The sequence below is a fragment of the Myxocyprinus asiaticus genome, chromosome 3 (genome assembly GCF_019703515.2).
Source record: "Myxocyprinus asiaticus isolate MX2 ecotype Aquarium Trade chromosome 3, UBuf_Myxa_2, whole genome shotgun sequence".
Lineage (NCBI taxonomy): Eukaryota > Metazoa > Chordata > Actinopteri > Cypriniformes > Catostomidae > Myxocyprinus > Myxocyprinus asiaticus.
This window is the reverse complement of record NC_059346.1, coordinates 2211843-2237500: the sequence shown is the minus strand read 5'-3', so window position 1 is coordinate 2237500 and position 25658 is coordinate 2211843. Positions and strand designations below refer to the sequence as shown.

General features: G+C 37.1%; 1 protein-coding gene and 1 pseudogene across 1 annotated transcript in view; both read left to right on the top strand.

Moving 5' to 3' along the window:
- The window catches only part of LOC127430062 (RNA 3'-terminal phosphate cyclase-like protein), a 21344-nt pseudogene extending 11683 nt beyond the window's left edge, over nt 1-9661 (top strand).
- Nucleotides 9662-19609: 9948 nt separating this feature from the next.
- The window catches only part of LOC127423252 (colorectal mutant cancer protein), a 171985-nt gene continuing 165936 nt past the window's right edge, over nt 19610-25658 (top strand). Inside the window, exons 1-2 of the mRNA XM_051667409.1 lie at nt 19610-19726; nt 21341-21585. Coding sequence (XP_051523369.1) covers nt 19611-19726; nt 21341-21585 — 361 coding nt within the window. The 5' untranslated portion in view covers nt 19610. The remainder of the gene's footprint in view (nt 19727-21340; nt 21586-25658) is intronic.

The following is a 25658-nucleotide window of genomic DNA, read 5'->3' as shown; positions in this document are numbered from 1 at the left end:
TGCAAAAAGGTGTATGCAGACTTTTCCCCTTTTTCTCCCAATTTGGAATGCCCAATTCCCAATGCGCTCTAAGTCCTCGTGGTCGCATAGTGATTCGCCTCAGTCCGGGTGGCGGAGGACGAATCCCAGTTGCCTCTGCGTCTGAGACAGTCAACCCGCACATCTGATCACGTGGCTTGTTGAGCGCGTTGCCACGGAGACATAGCACATGTGGAGGCTTCACGCCATCCACTGCGGCAACCACACTCAACTCACCACACGCCCCACCAAGAACAAACCACATTATAGCGACCACGAGGAGGTTACCCCATGTGACTCTACCCTCCCTAGCAACCGGGCCAATTTGGTTGCTTAGGAGACCTGGCTGGAGTCACTCAGCACGCCCTGGGATTCAAACTAGCGAACTAGCTAACTCCAGGGGTGGTAGCCAGCACATTTTACCACTGAGCTACCCAGGCCCCGCAATTGGAGGTTTAAGCAAGAAAGTGTATAGCAGAAATAAGCTCTGGTCACTTCAACTTTATTCATTATAACTTGATTATTTACTCAGCGGCAAGAAAATAAATAGGACAGAAATAAAGCGCTAAAGTTAGCCATTCCTCAGTGAGAGATTGACAGTTATCTTTCACAAGGGGGTCAACCTGAAGTTCGTTTTGATTTTTCTAACCATCCGATTTCTGTAATGGAGTGTTTTATATAGTGAAATGATGTATGATGGGATTGTGAGGATGACTGCACTAGTTTGTGAGCTGTCTGTCTGCTCAAGGCATGTGAGTTGAGTTATATTGGGTGATTCTGTGTCTTGTTTTGTACACTGGTGAATACTGGGTGATTATTGATCTCTGGGGCGTCTGATCGGGGCAGTTCATGTGTGTGTTTGTGTTGTGGTTAATCAGTAGCTAATGGTCAGTCACTGTAGTAAACAGCTCATGAATGCAGTTCTGATGGATAAACTGCGAAACATGATGTAAGTTAATTTCCTTGTTTCTTTAATGGCTTTAATGGACTATAAAATGTGGATGTTTGATTGAAAAACTGAACATTGTTTCCACATGTCTAAATGTTTTGCTGTTATTGCTATTATTCCACATATGGTTAGTTGATGTATTACTTTTAATCAACATCAAGATTTAAAGTCAAATGTGTAAATGTACTGTGTAATGTTATGTATAAATGTAATCAATTTCTTGATTTCCTTAGTAGTTTAAAGTACATTTAATATGAGCTTATAAAAGCTGCACGCATAATTATTAAAACATCTGCAAAATGCTGTTTAAAATAGTTTTAGATGGAGTCCTGTGATGTGACGTGCTGTACATATACATGCAAGTTTTTCATGTCCACTGAGCTGTGGGAAAGGCGCTTAATAAATAAAATATATTATTATTATTATTATATTGCATGGTGATATGGGGGGACTAATTTATTTTATCTTTGTTACCGATTTCACGAGAAGAGAGAGTCTGATTTTTCTCGCGCTCTCTGTTTTTACACATATTAGAGAACCATTAATAACTAGTGATGAAGTCATTAACAATTTTACAGCTTTAAGTAGCATTTCAACAAACAATATCTTTAAAGGAATATTCTGGGTTCAATACAAGTTGAGCTCAATCAACCGCATTTGTGGCATAATATTGATCACCACAAAAATATATTTCGACTTGTCCCTCGTTTTCTGGAGGTTACAGTGAGGCACTTACAATGGAAGTCAATGGGGTACATTTTTGGAGGGTTTAAATTTAGGTGAAACCTGTGGGTAGATTGGAAGACCCTTTATTATTTTTGTATGAAAATGATCTGCCTCGGACAATGTAAGAACTTATCTAAGGTTAAAATAGACATGCAATAATTCTGTAAGCTAAAAACACAAATGAGGATTTAATAATTAGGCCTGTTGCAATTATTACATTGTCTGATGTTGAAATCTGATATATAGCCATATATGAACAAATACTATTAGAGTTCATATATTTGAGCATTTATGTACACATTTAAATTTCACAAGTGTAGAGGGGGGCCTGGGTATCTCAGCGAGTAAAGGTGCTGACTACCACACCTGGAGTCGTGAGTTCGAATCCAGGGCGTGCTGAGTGACTCCAGCCAGGTCTCCTAAGCAACCAAATTGGCCCGGTTGCTAGGGAGGGTAGAGTCACATGGGGTAACCTCCTCGTGGTCACTATAATGTGGTTCTCGCTCTCGGTGGGGCGCGTGGTGAGTTGTGCGTGGATGCTGCGGAGAATAGCGTGAAGCCTCCACATGTGCTACGTCTCCGCGGTAACGCGCTCAACAAGCTACGTGATAAGATGCGCGGATTGACGGTCTCAGACGCGGAGGCAACTGAGGTTCGTCCTCCGCCACCCAGATTGAGTCATTACGCCATCACGAGGACTTAGAGCGCATTGGGAATTGGGCATTCCAAATTGGGGAAAAAGGGGAGAACAAAAAAAAAATACATAAGAAAATGGCAATTTTTGTCATATTTTGAAATATAGGCCTATGTTGAATATATGTATATATGTGACCTTCTTATATCAGTAAAACACGTTTATGAAAATGTATTTTCAGCATACATGTGTTCAGCATATTTTCAGATTGGTAGCCTGCACTTCAAATTCTATTCACATTTTACTATAGATCTAATGGGGATTTTAAGTGAATGTTTGGGATTCTTTTAATAAATGCGGGTTTTTGTGTCTCATTTGTAGCACGCAGGGTGAAGATTAAATGCTAGCTGTGATGTATGTGGCATGTGTGCTGTCTGTGGTCCCGTGGGAGTTTACACAAGGATTTTGATAGTGAACGCAAAACGTGGAGGAGAGGAGGTGTTGCTATGGAGATAATACAGCGGCAACTGTGCATTTGCATATGTTGCGACTGCTTCAAGCTTCTCGAGGAATTGTTTTGCCGCTGTAAAGCATGAAGGAAAGCGATGGGATTCCCTAAGATTGACTTTTTTTGCGGAAAATAATGCGAGATTGGTTGAATTTGCAAGAATTCTTGTGATTGCAAGAACTCAAAATCCTGGAAGGACTCAATAGACGCTAAAATAATAATAAAAAAAGATAAAATAAAAAAACGTCCCAACTGCACAATGCGCATCGTCACATTTTTGAACTGTGATTTATCGCCCCACGATGAACCGTAACACCCCTACTGAGTCTTTTAAACTGATTCATTTAAAAAGGACAGATTCATGAGTCATTTATTCACAAGTCAGACGGCATTGGTCATGCTATATGTTGTTGCGTGCATTTAACAAGGAAACCACAAAAGAAAGACTAAATAATGTCAATACAAAAGTTAATTTATTGTTTTTGTATTTTGTGTCTTGCAGTCTCTTTCATCACAATTCTCACCGAAAACTCACACTAAAACATAATTTCTGTCACTGTGGCGCTGTAGATTCAGTAGCAGCGCAGGAAACTGTTTTACTGTTTTTCAGTAGCCAATCAGTCTGTTTTTGTGTTGTTGAGAATCGATCGGGTCATTTTCATGACAGTTTTCTGAATGACGCATACGGTTGTTTGTTTTCAGCTTGTTTTAGCAGGGCTTTGCGTTCACTGACACATAGTTGTCCTTGTTTGTGTCAGTCGGTACGAGAGTCTCAACCACTGTGAAGTGTACACCAATAGTATAAATATGAGTCAATCTCACCAACCTGTGAACAACATGTACACGTCATATTTATAAATTATATTATGCATTTTTTTAGCAACAAAGATTTTTGGAATTGTGACATTGTTTTTATGACAGTTAGGAACACAATCTCATGTCTCATAATGTAACAAATGTCAATTATATGCAGGATTATTTACATTTAAAAGTGTTTGTATGTGATGGTAGGATTTCTTTATGCTGATTTCCATTAAAAGTTTGATTATCACAATGCAAAAATATTTTAATGGTCTCAATGTGCATCCCTGACATTTGTTTGTGAGATTCATCCGTACAGATGAAGACAGTGAATGATACTAACCACGAATTTGAAAACATGAGGCTGCTAGTTATGCATGTTTGACAAAGATGCTCAGTGTTTGATTGGATAATTAAATTGGACAATTTCTCCAACAGATGGGGAAACAACAGCAATATCACATGGAGAGTGTTTCGTTCTTGTCCGGTCATATTTCCCCCTAAAATCAAAAGAAATAAGAAATACGAAGCCTTTTTTTCATTATGATATTTTCATGACAAATTATCTTTCACATAATTTGCATGTGCATTTTACATATATATATATATATATATATATATTTGAATATTGTAATCATCATTATTCTCGATGATTACAATTAGATTCTCATTGTTGCCATATTTGTTGTTAACCCTTTAAGCCTGCGGGCCAGCGAAAAAAAATCTTCAAAATATGAATAACTACAGTCTTAACCAACACAAAATAGGTATCGTTTGAAAGCTTAGAGGCGCTATATTCCAATGCATGTAGACATTATGACCAAAACTGAACAAGTGCTTTGAAATTTGCAGATAAATCAGAAGTGTTCCGTTTTGATAATTAAGTTTTTTTTTAAATCAGTAAAAACATCAAACTGATCTAATAGTCATGTGTCATATGTTGTTGGAAAGCTCTCAAACAGTAGAATACAACCAGACTATTTGTTCAGAAAAGCCACAGACAGAAATTTAGCAAGTAATAGCTAAGTATATGTCTTTGACGTACATGCTGGTGTTGCTTATATGACGCATTTTCACTTATAACTTCACGAAATATAAACAGAATATAAAATATCACATATCATTAGAGGAGGTTACTATCTTTCAAACGAGCCCACACACAAGATAATCGGATGTATAGATCATTAGATAATCCACATGAAGCACAATGTTACATATGACCACCAGGAGATGGCGCCAAATACATGACACAGACTCGATGATGACTCAAATGACACAGAATGAAACTCATTCTGTGAAATCTCATTACTAAAATCATGTCTGCATGCTATGCATACCTTTAGTCATTGTTGTGTTTGCATGTGTAATTAGTTCTTATGTACAATTATTATGTTTTATTTGTTTGAAGAGGCTTTTGTGCACTTTTTGGACACTATGATAAATCATTTTTGTGATGCTATAACTTTTGTTTGCTTTGTCGTATCAATGCAAAAATGTTCTCAGATACAGTTGACATGATTGGGAACAAAAATGTTTTTCAAAGCCACCTTATTTACACCCAGATATATCATAATAAGGTATTCTTAAAATAAAGTACATTTTTGTGATTTTTCAGCAGTTTCTTATGCTGAGTTTTTTTTTTTTCCTTTTTTTTTTTTTAGTTTTTATTTACAATGATAGTAAATACTTGACCCTCCTTGTTTTTTGTTTTTTTTTGTTTGTTTTGTTTTTTTTTTAGTTATAAGACTTTAATTTTGGGTATGCCACTGAAACAGGAAATCTTTTTAAAAAAAACCTTCAGAGCTTATAGGGTTAAATACTTGATACAATTCAATGTAAACAATGAAAAAAAATACTGTAATAAAGTTTTTTTTTTTTTTTTTTAAATCAGGAGTATAGCAAATTCTACCATAATGCATAATTACTTTGCAGCTTGATTAATATTTGCAATACAGTATACAACTGAGAATTGTGGTTTAAATGTGCTTAATTTCGTGAAAATAATGTCACATTGCCAAAAGCAAAAAATGTGTTCTTGTTTCTTTCTTTTGATTTTGGGGTGAAATATGACCCAGACGTGTTCATGAAAAACACCTAAATTCTCATGGAGTAAAATGTTTGGGACTTTTCCAGATTTCATTAGTCATTCTCTGAAACTTTCTGAGTGTTCCACCTCCATGATATTCTGTTTTCCAGCAGATCAAAGTATTAAAAACAGAACTGATGTCTGTTCACATCGAGGCATTTAACCGGGATGGTATATTGTTTGGAAATTGTGTTGTTGACGTGTCATTTGTTGGTGAGGATTGACTTGTTTCAAGTTTTCCTTCTTTTTTTATTCTGCTTGTTTAAATGTAAATGTCTATTTTAAACTTTAATGTTAATTAACTTTGCATGTCACTGTCTCTTTAAATGCAAAAAAGGGTTTTAAACGTGTGTAATTTCTTTGCTAGATTTTAGACCAGAAAGTACTGTGATATTCTTTGGAGTAGCATGTAATACTATGTAACATGTTAATCATTCAGTGCCAATTTTAGATTTCAGTGTACCATGGTAGTGCCATCTGATAACAAAACTGTACCATGGTACTTTTTTAGGGGTTAAAACAGATATAGATTGACATTACCTGTTCATGTTATCATGCAGATTGCATTTGTCTTCTCTGAATTATTTAGCATTTTCATGTAACAAACAACATCCATGTCTTCGTCTTCTGATAGAAGAGGTCACAGTGGGACGGTTCCTTATCAAATGTCCTACAATAGATTCTACAAACTCAGAATAGCATCTCTGTTTCCGATATTTGCAGCGGTGCGTAAGGAACATTCCCTAAATATCCAACATTCTCCCAGTTTTCAGTTTAAAGCTGAGTGTCATTCTGCGCGTCTGGTAGCACTAAACGGAATTGCAAAAATAATCACTGTTTTCAAACAGATTTCCCAAACACTCCTACCGCCCCGGTTTGCCATTTGGTTGGGCTGATTCTGACCCCATTCTCTCTCTGTTTCTCTTGCAGGGCGGCTGTGTGGATTTAACTAATCAGAGTTTGGCTGTCCTGTACATGATGTTAGGACACGTTCTGTTAGGACCCCTCTCGTCCTACACGCAAGCTTTTGAGCTCCTTTCTCTCCTCTTATGCACATGCAAATATAAGCATAAAATCAAGAGAATAAATGCAATCTTCGTAAAACCAGGTATGTGGTAATGCACATTTAGAGATGATAAAAGATATAAATAATCAAATATAAAATACATCTTGAATGAATTGTATTATATTACAAAGTATTTTTCGCGTGGCTGTCTCAACAGATGATGGCAGACGTGTACAGAATTCAGTCAGTATTACTGATACTGTAGAAAGACTTCTCTTTTTTTACATTATCATTTTTATTTTTATATTTGCACATTTAATTTTTGCTGTACTCATTTCAGACTTTTTAAAATGTATTTGTTGTACCTTTTGTATATTCTTATCTAACTTTGATATTCTTACTTACTCATGTAAATGAATACATTTTACATATACACTTCATTTAAACCTTAAATACTTCTCATTCTACTTCTTTTTAAACTTCTATATCATTTCTATTCTTATTCCTTTCTATTTAATTTGATGCAACACCTTGTGGAAGATAAACACAATTTCGTTATACTTGTCTATTGACAAAGAAGTCCAAATAGTATCCACTAGCAGAGAAATCAGAAGTCACAATATTACAAATCTCGTTTGATCACTCTTACTGGAACAATTGGCTATTTGTGAAACTAGTCAGTAAACAATCAGATTCCATCTTTCAAGTTGCCGTGTTGTGCATTATTATCATGTCCTATTCCAACTGTTCTTGCAGGGTCAAAGACGTCCTGTGAGTCCAGCATTCATGAATTGTCCATTTTCGGTTATCATGGTACCGGTGCTGTGTGCCTGTCAAGTACAGTACTATGATAACTGAACATTGACGGTGCCAACACATATTTCACCTACCATGGACCAACTTCCTGTGGAATCAAGATTTATGCAAGAAAGATGTTTTTTTGTGTTATATTTCAACACTTGACGTTTTTGTTTTTACCAGTGTTGTTAAGAGTTTAACACTAACAACAAAATACCATAAAACAATGTTTTTTGATAAGGTTTTACGGTAATACTATTGTTTATTTTACTTATACCATGATAATACCATGTTTGATGAACTTGTACTATGGTAATACTATATTTTATGGATTTATACCATGGAAACACCATTTTAAAAAAATGTACCATAGAAATATATATATATATTTTTGGATTTGAACCTTGGTTATACCATATACCAATTGTATTTTTTTTTTTTTTACTTTTACCATGGTAAAACCCTATTTTATGGACTTATACCATGTTTTGAAAATGTACCATACCAATATAATTTTTTTTTTAATGTACCATCCATGGTTATACCATGTTTTTGGAAATTGATCTTTGTAATACCATGTTTTTTTTTTTTTTTGGACATTTACCATGGTAATACCATTTATTTAGACATGCACCATAGTAATACCATGTTTTTTTGGACATTTACCATGGTAATACCATTTATTTAGACATGCACCATAGTAATACCATGTTTTTTGGACATTTACCATGGTAATACCATTTATTTAGACATGCACCATAGTAATACCATGTTTTTTGGACATTTACCACAGTAGCGCCATGTTTTTGAAAATGCACCATTGCAATACCATGTTTTTTTGGACATTTACCATGGTAATACCATTTATTTAGACATGCACCATAGTAATACCATGTTTTTTTGGACATTTACCATGGTAATACCATTTATTTAGACATGCACCATAGTAATACCATGTTTTTTTGGACATTTACTATGGTAATACCATTTATTTAGACATGCACCATAGTAACACCGTTTTTTTTGGACATTTACCACAGTAGTGCCATGTTTTTGAAAATGCACCATTGCAATACCATGTTTTTTGGACATTTACCACAGTAGCGCCATGTTTTTGAAAATGCACCATTGCAATACCATGTTTTTTTTGGACATTTACCATGGTAATACCATTTATTTAGACATGCACCATAGTAATACCATGTTTTTTGGACATTTACCACAGTAGTGCCATGTTTTTGAAAATGCACCATTGCAATACCATGTTTTTTGTTTTGTTTTTGTTTTTGGACATTTACCATGGTAATACCATTTATTTAGACATGCACCATAGTAATACCATGTTTTTTTTGGACATTTACTATGGTAATACCATTTATTTAGACATGCACCATAGTAATACCATGTTTTTTTGGACATTTACCATGGTAATACCATTTATTTAGACATGCACCATAGTAATACCATGTTTTTTGGACATTTACCACAGTAGTGCCATGTTTTTGAAAATGCACCATTGCAATACCATGTTTTTTTTGGACATTTACCATGGTAATACCATTTATTTTTTAAAAGAAAAAAGGAGAGAACGGCACACTGCTAGAGTTGCTCCCATGTCATTTAATAACTTAATTCTTCCTATTAAATGACATGGGAGCAACTATAGCAGTGTGCCGTTCTCTCCTTTTTTCTTTTAATGATTTTTATGTGATGTTATTGGATTGGATCTCTTCGACTGTGTCCGTGTTCCAACCTGTAGGATCGTGTTCCTCAGACACATCTGAGACTTCCTTCAGATAATGTTCAAGATGGAACCACAGAAACCAGGAGAAGATGAGCGGAAAATAGGAGAGAAAATTTTGATGATGCATTTCGGAGCCGGATACAGTAACATCAGCAAAGCTATCAAATAGACTCAAAAAAATCATAAAATTACACTGAGTGACCCGATAGGGTGAATGTTTATGTTATACTTATTTTAGTGTTTCGCCATGGTGGCATTCCCAAATATGATGTATTTATGAAACATTACTGTTGAAAATTGCTTCACGTTGACAGGTTTTTGTACATGTCCCACAATAGATTTTCAATTTAAAGTTTAAATAATAAAACCACTGTGGCATTTCTCTGCTGAACTCTGCATTTCTCAAGTGTTTGATAATTCTGAGGCAAACAACAGGCCGTTCACCATTTCTGCCCATTTCAGCTGGAACTACAGAAGATTGTTCAGGCCCTTCAGTGCTTCTGATAAGAAACATGGAGTCCTCCATTCCAGAATTCCTTTCCAAGAAATCATAGTGGTGCATTGTAAAAACACAATGGCAGTCATTTTGCAGGATGCATTTTGTTTACCAAACACACAGCAAATCACAGCACAGCACTGAGAGTCATTTTGCACAGAAATACTGTAAAACCCCATAATATCTGAATTATAACAGTTTAAGTTGTTTGCTAGCTCATATATACAGTGGTGTGAAAAAGTGTTTGCCCCCTTCCTGATTTCTTATTTTTTTGCATGTTTGTCACACTTAAATGTTTCAGATCATCAAACAAGTTTAAATATTAGTCAAAGATAACACAAGTAAACACAAAATGCAGTTTTTAAATGAAGGTTGTTATTATTAAGGGAAAACAAAATCCAAACCTACATGGCCCTGTGTGGAAAAAGTGTTTGCCCCACCTGTTAAAACATAACTGTGGTTTATCACACCTGAGTTCAATTTCTCTAGCCACACCCAGGCCTGATTACTGCCACACCTGTTCTCAATCAAGAAATCACTTAAATAGGACCTGCCTGACAAAGTGAAGTAGACCAAAAGATCTTCAAAAGCTAGACATCATGCCGAGATCCAAAGAAATTCAGGAACAAATGAGAAAGAACGTAATTGAGATCTATCAGTCTGGAAAAGGTTATAAAGCCATTTCTAAAGCTTTGGGACTCCAGAGAACCACAGTGAGAGCCATTATCCACAAATGGCGAAAACATGGAACAGTGGTGAACCTTCCCAGGAGTGGCCGGCCGACCAAAATTACCCCAGGAGCGCAGCGACGACTCATCCAAGAGGTCACAAAAGACCCCACAACAACATCCAAAGAACTGCAGGCCTCACTTGCCTCAGTTAAGGTCAGTGTTCATGACTCCACCATAAGAAAGAGACTGGGCAAAAATGGCCTGCATGGAAGAGTTCCAAGACGAAAACCACTGCTGAGCAAAATGAACATTAAGGCTCGTCTCATCTTTGCCAGAAAACATCTTGATGATCCCCAAGACTTTTGGGAAAATACTCTGTGGACTGATGAGACAAAAGTTGAACTTTTTGGAAGGTGTGTGTCTCATTACATCTGGCGTAAAAGTAACACCGCATTTCAGAAAAAGAACATCATACCAACAGTAAAATATGGTGGTGGTAGTGTGATGGTCTGGGGCTGTTTTGCTGCTTCAGGACCTGGAAGACTTGCTGTGATAAATGGAACCATGAATTCTGCCGTCTACCAAAAAATCCTGAAGGAGAATGTCCGGCCATCTGTTCGTGACCTCAAGCTGAAGGGAACTTGGGTTCTGCAGCAGGACAATGATCCAAAACACACCAGCAAGTCCACCTCTGAATGGCTGAAGAAAAACAAAATGAAGACTTTGGAGTGGCCTAGTCAAAGTCCTGACCTGAATCCTATTGAGATGCTGTGGCATGACCTTAAAAAGGCAGTTCATGCTCGAAAACCCTCCAATGTGGCTGAATTACAACAATTCTGCAAAGATGAGTGGGCCAAAATTCCTCCACAGCGCTGTAAAAGACTCATTGCAAGTTATCGCAAACGCTTGATTGCAGTTGTTGCTGCTAAGGGTGGCCCAACCAGTTATTAGGTTTAGGGGGCAATCACTTTTTCACACAGGGCCATGTAGGTTTGGATTTTGTTTTCCCTTAATAACAACTTTCATTTAAAAACTGCATTTTGTGTTTACTTGTGTTATCTTTGACTAATATTTAAACTTGTTTGATGATCTGAAACATTTAAGTGTGACAAACATGCAAAAAAATAAGAAATCAGGAAGGGGGCAAACACTTTTTCACACCACTGTATATACATATTCAGTGCTGTGAAAAAGTATTTTCCCCATCCTGATTTCTTCTGTTTTTGTGTATATCTCACATTAAATTGTTTAAAAAAATTCTGACAAAATCTAACATAAACCAAAGGCAATCTGAGTAAACACAAAATACAGTTTTTAAATGATAATGTTATTTATTGAAGCAAAAAAGTTATCCAATACCATCTGGGCCTGTGTGAAAAAGTATTTGCCCCCCTTAGTGACTAAATCCCCAAATCTATGAAACTGCATTCATAATGGGGTTCAGCTGGACTAGACACACGCAGGCCTGATTACTGCCAGCCCTGTTCAATCAAATCAACACCTAAATAGAACTTTTTCAGCAGCATGAAGTTGGCTAAAATGTCTCACCCAGTAGCACACTATGCCAAAGTTGAAAGAAATTCCAGAAAGGATGAGGAAAAAGGTGATTGAAATACATCAGTCTGGGAAGGGTTACAAATCTATTTCAAAGGCTCTGGGACTCCAAAGAACCACAGTGAGAGCCATTACCTCCAAATGGAGAAAACTTGGCACAGTAGTGAACCTTCCCAGAAGTGGCCGACCTTCCAAAATTCCTCCAAGAGCACTGTGACGACTCATCCAGGAAGTCACAAAAAAGCTAAGGACAACATCCAAGGAACTGCAGGCCTCTCTCGCATCAATAAAGGTCACTGTTCATGACTCCACTATCAGAAAGACATTGGCCAAAAATGGCACCCATGGAAGAGTAGCGAGGTGGAAACCACTGCTAACCCAGAAGAACATTAAGGCTCGTCTGAATTTTGTCTGAACACACCTTGATGATCCTCAAACCTGTTGGGAGAATGTTCTGTGGACTAATGAGTCGAAAGTGGAACTGTTCGGAAGACAGGGGTCCCGTTACATCTGGCATAAATCAAACACAGAATTCCACAAAAAGAACATCATACCTATGGTCAAGCATGGTGGTGGTAGTGTGATGGTGTGGGGATGCTTTGCCGCTTAAGTGCGACTTGCAATAATTGAGGGAAACATGAATTCTGCTCTCTACCAGAAAGTCCTAAAGGAGAACGTCCGGTCATCAGTCCGTGAGTTGAAGCTCAAGCGCAACTGGATTATGCAGTAAGACAATGATCCAAAGCATAAGAGTAAGTCCACCTCTGAATGGCTCAAAAGAAGCTAAATTAAAGTTTTGGAGTGGCCTAGTCAAAGTCCTGACTTGAACCCGATTGAGATGCTGTGGCAGGACCTTAAACGGGCAGTTCATGCTCAAAAACCCTCCAATGTGTCTGAACTAAAGCAGTTCTGGAAAGAAGAGTGGGACAAAATTCCACCACAGCGTTGTGAAAGACTGATCTCCAGTTATCAGAAGTGTTCGGGTGCAGCTGTTGCTGCTAAAGGTGGCACAAACAGCTATTAAGTTTAAGGGGGCAGTTAGTTTTTCACATGGGTGATATAGGTGTTGGATAAATGTTTTGCTTCAATAAAAAAAATAAAAAAAAATAGATATTTGAATACTCTATTTTTGTAATTACACATTAAAACTGTAATTACACATTAAAAATAGAGCCGCAAGCAGCAATTATTTGGGTGAGGTTTGGAAAAGTGCACTGTAAAAACTAAATTGTTCACCTAAGCTAGTTGTCTTTTTGTTTTGACTCAGTCGAGTTTACTGACAAAAAAATATCAATTTCTCACTCAACAAAACACCATAAAATAAAGTAGAAGATATTAACATCACAACAACTATTAACAGTAATGACAAAAACAGCACAAATAAAGTCCACAAATCACAAAAAAATAAGCCTACAACACTAACTTCATTATTTATTCATGTTGCAATGCAGGCTGGGAGCTGGCAAATCTTTGCTTTTTCAGACAACTTTGTTAAATGAGTTGAAATGACAAATACGATTGTTAATCCAATTTAAGTACAAGTTATTAGAATCAAAACTTAAGATGACATGAAATTTTAGTTGTTAACTCAAAAAAGCTCATTGATACAACTAAACCATACAATCCGTTTTTTTCAGGGTGGAGAAAATGATCAACATTGCAAAATTTTGAAAGAGCAGATCTGTCAGGGGCAAAGAACAGTAAGTAACTTACTAAAGTAACTAAAGGGCATAAATAAGTGTTCTGGTTACTTTGTACACTCTTAGATGAAAAGGTTCCATATAGAACCCAAAAGGGTTCTATCACTTGCTATAGATACATCTGGAAACTCTAAAAGGTTCCATATAGAACCCAAAAGGGTTCTATCACTTGCTTCACATTTGGAAACTCTAAAAGGTTCCATATAGAACCCTTTTGGAGGGTTCTATCAAAAGGGTTATTTAAGCCAGGTGAAAAGGTTCTAGAACCTTTTAGGGGTTCCCAACATGGAATTGTAACATTTTGTTTTTGTTTAGTTTTTAAATTTAGTCTTTGTTTTATTACCAAAATAACATTTATGTGTGACATAAATAGTTCATATAGATACTATATCACTAAGAAAGTTAAATAATCATATAAAACACATTTAAGTATTATTTAGTATTTAGTTATTTAGCTGCTTATGATAAACACAGTTTTATGCATCTGTTGTTGAATTATGTGTCAAGAATAGACTGTATATTGATACTGGGATACAGTCATCTTAAAGAGAAAGGACACTGGATCTGATCACCTGTCATTTATCCTTTTTTAACCAATCCCAAAGCTGAAGAAGTCGATTTTCAATGTTTTTTTGTTTGTTTGTTTGTTTTTGTTTTTTGTATGAAATGCAAAGTTATGTATAGTGTTCAAAACTATTTATAAATTAAACTTTTAATAATGTAAATTATACATGCAAATACATACATACTCAAATTAAGGAATTGTTAGACTAAAGAAACCTTTTGTGCAAAAACATTTATTTATTTATTTATTTATTTATTTATTTTTTGTGTGTAAATCTTTGTAAATACAATCTTTTTGGCATAAAGGGTTCTTTGGAGCTGAGTAAAGAAACCTAAGGTTCTATATAGAACCCTAAAGGACCTTTTTTTTCTAAGAGTGTAGGTGTGGTGTTTGCAGACTTAGGATTTCTTATCTTGTTTCTTATATTTCATTCACAGTTCAATTTACTTGCTGATTGTTTTGATTTTCTGTTAACATAAATTGGTGAAATTTGGCATGTGCGCTCAGAGTATCCTATTGTCCATGTATACCAAGTTTTGTGAAATTTGGACATTGCATCCACAGGATACAGTCCAATTAGTCATTGGACTACACCCAAAAAATGTGTAGATGCAGATTTGCAGAATGATGAAATCAAAATTCTTTTGATGACTTCAATGTCTTAGGACGAGTTTGAAAAAATAGGGTTTTCAATAAATTCACAGTGTCAATAAATTTAAAACCTTATGACCAACTGATTCAGAATAAAAAAATATTTTTATGCAGTCACAGTTCTGGACTTAATACCAAAAATGTATACTTTATATTAGCTTATTATAGCCTTACCCTGTGGCTGATTCTCACCAAATTTGGTATACAGCCTAATTTTGATAAGCTGTAAGAGGATGCCAAATTTCATAATGATCAGCCATTCACAACACAAGTTATATTTTGAAATTGAATTGACTGCTGGCAGCCATTGGACCCTAAGAGGATGCTTGCCAAATTCCGACTTCCTTGATCAAACTGTTGTGACGTTTGGTGCTTGGACTCCTGAATAGTCTGGGTCCACTTAGCAATGCCTCTAAACCACACACAACACTCTAACTTCATGGCGGTGAGTTTTGCATGGGCAAGCACCAATCACGTTTTCTTCTGCAAATGGAAAAAAAAAATCTTATTTCCCTTAAATTACAAGTATATATCAGTGTTACACATTTAGGAAGTGACTGAAGTAAATTGAAGAGGATAACTACTCTGTGCGCTCCAAACACCCATCAGTTCTCTTTCTGTGTTTGACAATGAAAACTGGCCTGCCACAGTTTCCTCTGTAAATCCAATCTGGTCTCATAGAATCATGTTACTAAAATTACATTTTTACAATATGAGTTTTACGTGCCTCATTCTATGATCACTGCAGTTTTCTGGTGAAATTAACTCTAGAGACGCAACAAAAACAATGTGTTTTATTAAAGTAAAACGGCAGATAAACACTTTAATTATTTTTTTGCTCTGTTTTGACAGTAATATATTATGAAATAAAAAAGACAAAACTTTTATTATTATGCATTATTTCAAATAGGACATTTTTTTACACTTGCATTACATAACCAACTACATTTACTGATAGAGTGTTGGACTTTGAACGTGATCCTGGGACCCAGGTCTGACACCAGCACAGCATGTGAACCGAAAGTTACATAGCAGCGCCAAGAAATGACATGGTTGCTACAGATATTGCAGGGTTTTATTATCTCACATTTGCTTTTATAACACTATTGGTTAGGTTTAGGTGTGGGGTTTAGAGTAGGGACTTCAGTTTTGTTTATTTAAAACTAGAAAAAAGATTAGGTTCTTAAGGTTATACTCTCGCCTCACGTTCACTTTTTATAATACTATCGGTTAGGTTTCAGTTAAAGGTTTAGGTTAGGGAGGAAGGTTTTGTTCATTTCAATCATTATAGAGCATCATATATTTTTGGGAGAAAAATGATAAGATTTAATTTGCTTTTAGCACCCCTCAGTGGACATTTCACCTTGAAACTGCAGTGATATGTGTAATAAACCACTAATTTCATTTTGCAAAAACGTTGCCACAGTCCCGTTATAAATGCATCAACTTCCTCTGCTCTTCTGTTTCCTGTCATTTCTCGGCTAATGTAAAAGAAGTTTTGTTTTTTTGTTTTTGTTCTGATTAGTTTTGAGGAATGTTTTGAAAGGAATTGCTGCTTTTAAAAAACTTCCTATGATTGTCTTTCGGAGGCCCCACACTTTCTTTTTTACTCCTTTGAAGATTAAAAAAAACAAAACTGTCCAATAAGTGAAAGGATAGTATTTGGGGTATTAAGCCCCCTTGCTGCAGGTGCTATAGGCCATTATTAAAAAATATATATTTTTTAGAGGAGGAAATAGATTTGTTATGAAGAATGTTGGCTCACTTGAGATGTTCTGAAATGCCAAATGTGTTTAAAATGAACAGGAAATGGTTAACCCTTTTCTGAATAAACATCAAAAAAGCATCTTGCTGTCTCAAAGTATTTGAGTATATGTTGTATTGCCCCTGTATCTGCAGGATATTACTATAACCCCCCCAGAGGCCAAGTGTGGGGTAAAAGCTGCCTCGCCACTTTATTTTCCAATGATTTTTAATCAAAACCACCTCCATACATTTTATGTTGCTCCATCAGTATTCAATAAAATGAAATATTTTTTCCAGTCTTGCCTTTGTGAACAGAAGAAAAAAAAATTCTTAAAAAATAAACTTTGCAAGTAAAGTTGTATATATTTTTTTTTACATGTAATTTTTACGATGCACATGTATTTTAAGACAAATGCAAAATATATAGTGTTCAAAACTATTTATAAATAATGTAAATTATACATACATTAAGCAATTGTTAGCCTAAAGAACACTTTTGTGCAAAAAGGGGTTCTTTTTTGGTAAATATTTGTAAATAGGACCTTTTTGGCATAAAGGTGCAAAAAAGCATTTTAAACATTGTGACTTTTGTCATTCCAAACCCCTATGACTTTTTTCTTCAGTGGAACACAAATCAAGATCTTGCTTACATTGTACACAAGGTTCTTTAGGGTTCTATATAGAACTCTAGGGTTCTTTACTCGGCTCCAAAGAACCCTTTTTGCACAAAAGGGTTCTTTAGGCTAACAATTGCTTAATGTGAGTATGTATGCATGTAAACTCAGCAAAAATAAATGTCCTCTCACTTTCAACTGCTTTTATTTTCAGCAAACTTAACATGTGTAAATATTTGTATGAACATAATAAGATTCAACAACTAAGACATAAACTGAACAAGTTTCACAGACACGTGACTAACAGAAATGGAATAATGTGTCCCTGAACAAAAGGGGGGGTCAAAATCAAAAGTAACAGTCAGTATCTGGTGTGGCCACCAGCTGCATTAAATACTGCAGTGCATCTCCTCCTCATGGACTGCACCAGATTTGCCAGTTCTTGCTGTGAAATGTTACCCCACTCTTCCACCAAGGCACTTGCAAGTTCCCGGACATTTCTGGGGGGAATGCCCCTAGCCCTCACCCTCCAATCCAGCAGGTCCCAGACGTGCTCAATGGGATTGAGATCCAGGATCTTCGCTGGCCATGGCAGAACACTGACATTCCTGTCTTGCAGGAAATCATGCACAGAACGAGCAGTATGGCTGGTGGCATTGTCATGCTGGAGAGTCATGTCAGGATGAGCCTGCTGGAAGGGTACCACATGAGGGAGGAGGATGTCTTCCCTGTAACGCACAGTGTTGAGACTGCCTGCAGTGACAACAAGCTCAGTCCGATGACGCTGTAACACACTGCCCCAGACCATGGTCGGACCCTCCACCTCCAAATCGATCCCACTCCAGAGTACAGGCCTCGGTGTAACGCTCATTCCTTCGACAATAAACAGCAAATCATCAGTGAAGAGCACTTTTTGCCAGTCCTGTTTGGCCCAGCGAAGGTGGGTTTGTGCCTATAGGCAACGTTGTTGCCGGTGATGTCTGGTAAGGACCTGCCTTACAACAGGCCTACAAGCCCTCAGTCCAGCCTCTCTCAGTCTATTGTGAACAGTCTGAGCACTGATGAAGGATTGTGCGTTCATGGTGTAACTCGGGCAGTTGTTGTTGCCATCCTTTACCTGTCCTGCAGGTATTTATTGTTTGTGTTACTGTAATGGTGTAGTGGGCTAAAGCACATAGGCTGTAATCAGGAGGTTGTTAGTTCAATCCCCACAGCTACCACCATTGTGTCCTTGGTTGCTCCAGGTGTATTGTCCCTGTAATCAGTACACTGTAAGTTGCTTTGGATAAAAGCATCTGCCAAATGTGTTAAATATGGTTATTTAACTTTTTTAGTGATTTAGTGTCTATATAAACTATTTAATTCACATATAAACATTTAATTTTAAAAACTAAACAAAAACCAAATGTTACGATTCCATGTTGGAATCGTAACATTTATGATAAATATGAAGCGTGCCATAGAACCCTTTTGGGTTCTATATAGAACCTTTTAGGGGTTCCAAATATGTAGGATATATTGTTTTTAGAGGGGGTGTGTAGGTGTAGGCATGTAGTGAGCGATAGAACCCTTTTGGGTTCTTTATAGAACCTTTTAGGGGTTATAAATATGAAGCGAGTGATAGAACCCTTTTGGGTTCTATAAAGAACCTTTTAGGGGTTCCAAATATGAAGCGAGTGATAGAACATTTTTGGGTTCTTTATAGAACCTTTTAGGGGTTCCAAATATGAAGCGAGTGATAGAACCCTTTTGGGTTCTTTATAGAACCTTTTAGGGGTTCCAAATATGAAGCGAGTGATAGAACCATTTTGGGTTCTTTATAGAACCTTTTAGGGGTTCCAAATATGAAGCGAGTGATAGAACCCTTTTGGGTTCTTTATAGAACCTTTTAGGGGTTCCAAATATGAAGCGAGTGATATATGGAACCTTTTCACCTAAGAGTGTAAGGAAAAACAGATGCAATGAAAGTGAATGGTGACTGAGTCTGACATTCTGAAAAATATCTCCTTTAGTGTTACACAGAAGCAAGTCGTTGAGGTTTGGAATAACATTAGGGTGAGTAAATGATTACAGAATTTATAGTTTTGGGTGAACTATCCCTTTAAGTGTCCAAATAATTTTTGGGTCCTCTTTAAACCATGTAACTTGTCAGAAAGGCTAAATTTGTTAGTTAACTGTTGCAACAAGACACACACACTGCACACTTGCAGGTTTGGTGAAGTGTGTGTGTTGTGTGTCTGTTTGTGTGTGTGAGAGAGAGAGAGAGAGAGAGAGAGAGAGAGTGATGTGTGTGTGTGTGTGTGTGTGTGTGTGTGTGTGTGTGTGTGTGTGTCTGAGTTCATGATGGCGGAGGTGAGCGCGAGCAGCGGCAGCAGTGACTCTTCCAGCACGGCGGAGGAGGAGCGCGTTCGGCGGCTGTTTCAGACGTGTGACGGGGACGGCGACGGGTTCATTAACCGGTCAGAAACGTAACACATTACACACACATTACTCTCAGGAGTTTACACACAGCTGCATGCAGAAAAACTTTAGTGATTTCATACAACTGCGAACAGCGGAACGAGCGCAGTGACGTCACAAGCGCCGCTGCAACAAAGTTACAGTTTGTGAGAATGATCAGAACGCAACAGTGTTACAGTTTAATTCTCGACGGGAACGCAAAGTAAACACACATACTAATGCGTAAAGCTTGTTTGCATGTCGCTAGAGATGTAAAATGGTCTGAATTTGGATCGATATGGCCTCGGAAGTGACTGGAGCTAAACTCTCGCTGTCTGAAGTTTGTAAACTCTGATGTTAATAGTTTGTTTCTGTCTCGGGTGGAAGATGAGAGGAAAACTACTGCATACATTGCTGTCATTGTGATAAATTAAAGTGATTTTGAAGTGATGAACATAGGCAGTAACAAGGTTATTTGCGATGATTAGATTAGTGCAGTAAACTGGTTCACTGATGAACACAAAAACCATATTGCCTTATTTTCAGTAACAACAAAAAGTACATCTGCTCTCCTAAACAGAGAACACTAATATATAAAGGTTAATATTTGTGCACATAACTCCAAAAGTGTTTAGACACTTAAAGGGATAGTTCACCAAAAATATGACAAAAATCTGTAATTATTTACTCACCCTAATGTTGTTTCAAACCTGTACGACTTTCCTTCTGTGGAACACTAAAGGGAAAGTAATCACATGAGGGTGAGTAAATGATGACAGAATTTACAAATATTACAAATCACTGCTCAAGCATTTTGCATTCAGACATTTTAAAGTGTGACTCTCTCGCTCTCTCAGTTTGTTTTTCAGTTTTAATGTGCTTTATTGGCATGACAAACTGTCATATTGCCAGCTGAGATGCATACAATTCAAACAAAATGCAAAACCAGAACAGTGTAAAACAAAATGTACATAATTATATATATATATATATATATATATATATATATATATATATATATATATATATAGTTGTGTTCAAAAGTTGTGCTCCTTGAAACAACCACGCCGTCTTTTTCCAGAGCAGCCTGTATTTCTCCTGAGGTTACCTGTGGGTTTTTCTTTGTATCCTGAACAATTCTTCTGGCAGTTGTGGCTGAAATCTTTCTTGGTCTACCTGACCTTGGATTGGTATCAAGAGATCCCTGAATTTTCCACTTCTTAATAAGTGATTGAACAGTACTGACTGGCATTTTCAAGGCTTTGGATATCTTTTTATATCCTTTTCCATCTTTATAAAGGTCCATTACCTTGTTACGCAGGTCTTTTGACAGTTCTTTTCTGCTCCCCATGGCTCAGTATCTAGCCTGCTCAGTGCATCCACGTGAGCGCTAACAAACTCATTGACTATTTACACACAGACACTAATTGCAATTTAAAAAGCCACAGGTGTGGGAAATTAACCTTTAATTGCCATTTAAACCTGTGTGTGTCACCTTGTGTGTCTGTAACAAGGCCAAACATTCAAAGGTGTGTAAACTTTTGATCAGGGCCATTTGGAGACAGAATATACAACGTAGAATTGACAAATAATGTAAGAGTTAATGTAAATGATTATGTCTGTCTCTGTGTCAGGAATGATCTGTTGATGGTGTGTCGTCAGTTGAATATGGAAGACTCCGTCGCTGAGATTATGGGTCAGCTTGGCGCAGATGAGCGAGGAAAGATTTCCTTTGAAGACTTCACACGCTGTCGTATGCAGCTGGTGAACGAGATCCTCAAGGAAGAAATACAACTATCGCTCGTCTCGAGCGACTCTGACAAGAAGAAGCTTCAGGAACATATCGCCTCCCGGCCAACCAGCAGTGAGAATAGTTTAGGTATGTTGGCAACAACATTTTCCTGTCCAGATCTGAACTTGAAAGTATCTTAAACATAAATCTTAATTTTTATGCTCAAACTGTTTAGAGATATGTTCCTACATGTTATAGCTGTAGTGAAAGAAATGTTATTTGTTAAGTGTTATAACTTATCAGACTCTTTTGTCCAAAATAACTTTTGTACAGTACACACAACAAGGACAATCCTCCTGGAGTTACCAAAGTTTAAAGGGACAGTTCACTCAAAACGGGGAATTCTGTCATTATTTACTCACACTCATATAGTTCCAAACTTGTATGACTTTCTTTCTTCTGTGGAACACAAAATAAGTTTTTTTAAGCAAAATATTCATGCTGTTCTTTTACATACAATGAAAACATACAGTGTCCAGGGGATGCCAAACTCCAAAAAGAACAAAAAAGTACCATAGAAGTATAAAGTAGTTTATACAGTATCAGGGCCCCAGTTCATATCCAATTTCAGCCAGTGTGTCTTACGTACTTTTGACCCTTTCTGATGAGATGAGCTCACTGCACATACAACAAAAACAGCAGGAGTCATGATGCCCGATTAGCAAACTAATGATTCTTTTGAACCGTGAAATTTTTTTATTATTTTTTTTATTTTCTCCCCAATTTGGAATGCCCAATTCCCAATGCGCTGTAAGTCCTTGTGGTGGCGTAGTGACTCGCCTCAATCCGGGTGGCGGAGGACGAATCTCAGTTGCCTCCGCATCCAAGACGTCAATCCGTGCATCTTATCACGTGGCTTGTTGAGCGCGTTACCGCGGAGACGTAGCGCGTGTGGAGGCTTCACGCTGTTCTCAGCAGCATCCACGCACAACTCACCATGCACCCCAACGAGAGCGAGAACCACATTATAGTGACCACAAGGAGATTACCCCATGTGACTCTACCCTCCCTAGCAACCGAGCCAATTTGGTTGCTTAGGAGACCTGACTGGAGTCACTCAGCACGCCCTGGATTTGAACTCGCGACTCCAGGGGTGGTACCCAGGCCCTGAACTGGGTATTTTTAATTAATCAGCCGAAAAGATTCATGAAACAAGTCTGAACTACTACTAAGGTAGTTTGAATCAGAGTCACTTTCTCAACGAATCATTCAGTGAATTCAAAAGCCATCAGTGATTTCTCAACTTGGAGCAAGCGGGAGCGCAGACATTTCAAAAGAAGAGTCCCCGTGTATTTTGGGCTTGTTTATAATTAAAAGTCAAAATTGTGTTGTTTTTCTTTCTTTCTGGGATTTCAACTCGATCACACTGCATCTGGGATTTCATAAGTTTGCATCCACCTTGCAGAATTGGCAAGATGTTGATCATTTACAAAAAAATAAGAGGGATCATAAAAATGACATTTATTTACTTCTGCCCTGATGAAGCTATTTGACAACTGATATTTGCATACAGTATATTCCACAAGACAAATTAATTTACACAAATTATCTTGTTCAAATATTTACCTAAGGGATGCAAACTACTCACCTTTTGGCTGAAGTCACCTTTTTTAAGCCATGTTGTCCAAATTGTTTGGTAAATTTTTTAATTTTTACTTCAACTTACTTAAAGGTGCTGTAAGCGATTTTGTCAGTTCTGCTTACACGAGACTGAGCCGTTGATTTAGCCACGCACCTCTTTCCAAAACCCGCACTCCATGGATACCAAATTAGCTTTACTGAGACCGACATCGTGCAGAAATGGTTGTCAAACCCAACAGCAGCACAATAGCGCCCTCAACTGACAACTGTTATGAACAACATGGAATAAAAATGGCATTAAGCCACAATAATTCGCTGCAACTACAATACTATGAGAACGCGCAAAATGATTGACAGGTCGAAAACGTCATTGTCCGCAGACACATTTTTGTTTGCTGTCTAGAGTTGTCACAGATACCGGTGAGATATCTCAACACACTTATTTCATTCATATTTCAGGGAGTAGGAATTTTTTTTGCATACCTTCCCATGAAAAAAAGCATTAAATACATCAAACAAATCACTGAAAATATACGCCTGGAACGGGTTCAGGGTATACTTTGGTTTTAAAACAGATGGTTTTCATACCGTTGACATGTTCTAATTTATGGTATTGCAGGAAGTATTCATAATTTCAATTAAAACCCCTTAAACTCAATGGGCCGGTTCCAAAGGGGGGCGCTATATCGTGGGAAAAGTTTACGCTTAAAACGTTAAAGTCCCCTGTATACATAAGTCAGGCATATGAGGTATCATTTGAAAGCTTATAATCTGAAGTTCTGCATTTATGTTACATAAAATAAAAAATAAGGCCTCAAAACTTTCACGTCACAAATTAGCTCCCCCCAGAGGTAATGGGGTAGACATATTTATATAAAAATTAAAAAGTCCTTCACATAGCACCTAAATGGACAAGTCATATATCAAATGAAAGCTCTCACTCTCAGGAATGTGACTGTACAGTTTATTTTGTTACAGTAATACCACAGTTCGAAAGATTTTCAAAAGAATCACAAAGTGAAATATGATTTCTGTAAGTCATCAATTACAAACATCTCTTTTATGCTCCAATAACTGCTGCTGTAAGCCCCAAATAGCTAAAAACTTTATATCTGCTTTTACCTTAGGAAGTTCATTATAAAATGTGACATTTTTTACTTGTCTGTGAGCTTGCTTGTGTGAATAATCCAATGTTATTTCTTAGATTACCAGAACAAAATATGCCATACAAAAGGAAAAGCATGCAAAACAAATCATCAGAAAAATATGTTTTTGACTATTGTTTATTTAACTATTAAAATGTTATATATCATCACAAAGGGGAGGCTCTCAGCTTTCTAATGACACCTAGATTGAGCTTGTAGTCCACTCAGAGGCCGAGATATTAGATGAAATGATGGGGGTAGTGCATGAACTGAAAATTAGACTGAATGTCTATGGACGAGCACATCTGTGAGGGCTGAAATGTGTTAGAGCGCCACCTACATTTCAGATCTGTATATTGTGACGGAATGTGATAGAGAAAATTTCATTTTTTTCTAGTGCTTGCTGCCATCTGGTGGAATAAAATAAGACTAAAAACACATTCAATATTAATTATAAATAATTGGAGTCTTTATTTTTAATTTGGGGGGTTTTCTGAAAAATGAGAGTAATTTTTTGCAAGTAGTCTACAATATTGGGGAAATTTTGAGCTTTTCAATTTGAGTGTGTAAAATTGTATGTGGGCAGCAGCTCAGAAATGCTCCAGAGATGGGGGCCTGGGTAGCTCAGCTGTAAAATACGCTGGCTACCACCCCTGGAGTTCGCTAGCTCGCTAGTTCAAATCCCAGGGCAGGCTGAGTGACTCCAGCCAGGTCTCCTAAGCAACCAAATTGGCCCGGTTGCTAGGGAAGGTAGAGTCACATGGGGTAAACTCCTCGTGGTCGCTATAATGTGGTTCGTTCTCGGTGGGGCGCGTGGAGAGTTGAGCGTGGATGCCATGAAGCCTCCACACGCGCTATGTCTCCGTGGCAACGCGCTCAACAAGCCACGTGATAAGATGCGTGGTTTGACATGGAGGCAACTGGGATTCGTTCTCCGCCACTGAGGCGAATCACTACGCGACCACGAGGACTTGTGGTCCTTTTTTTAAACACGACACTTTTTTTGTATAAATTTAGCTGTAACTAAATATTGAACTGCTAATAATTTAGCAATGCACCTTTAATACCATGATATCATATTTTTTATGAAGGTTATCATACTGTGAAAATCTCATCGCAACAGTTTATATTTTTTAAGTTTATGAATGGTTTCTAGAATGTTTTTAAAGCATTGTACTGCAACATTACCTAACTGCAACCAAAATGCAATATTCTGTGTTTGCTGGGTATATTTTGGAGCTTTATAGCCTCTGGTGACTGCATATTTTCATTGTATGAAAAAGAGCATTGTGAACATTCTGCTAAACATCTCCTTTTGTGTTCCATGAAAGAAAAGGAAGTCAGGTTTGGAACGACTTGAAGGTAATTGAGGACAGAATTTTCATTTTTAGATAAACTACCTGTAAGCGTCTTGAGCAAGGGCACAATAATAAT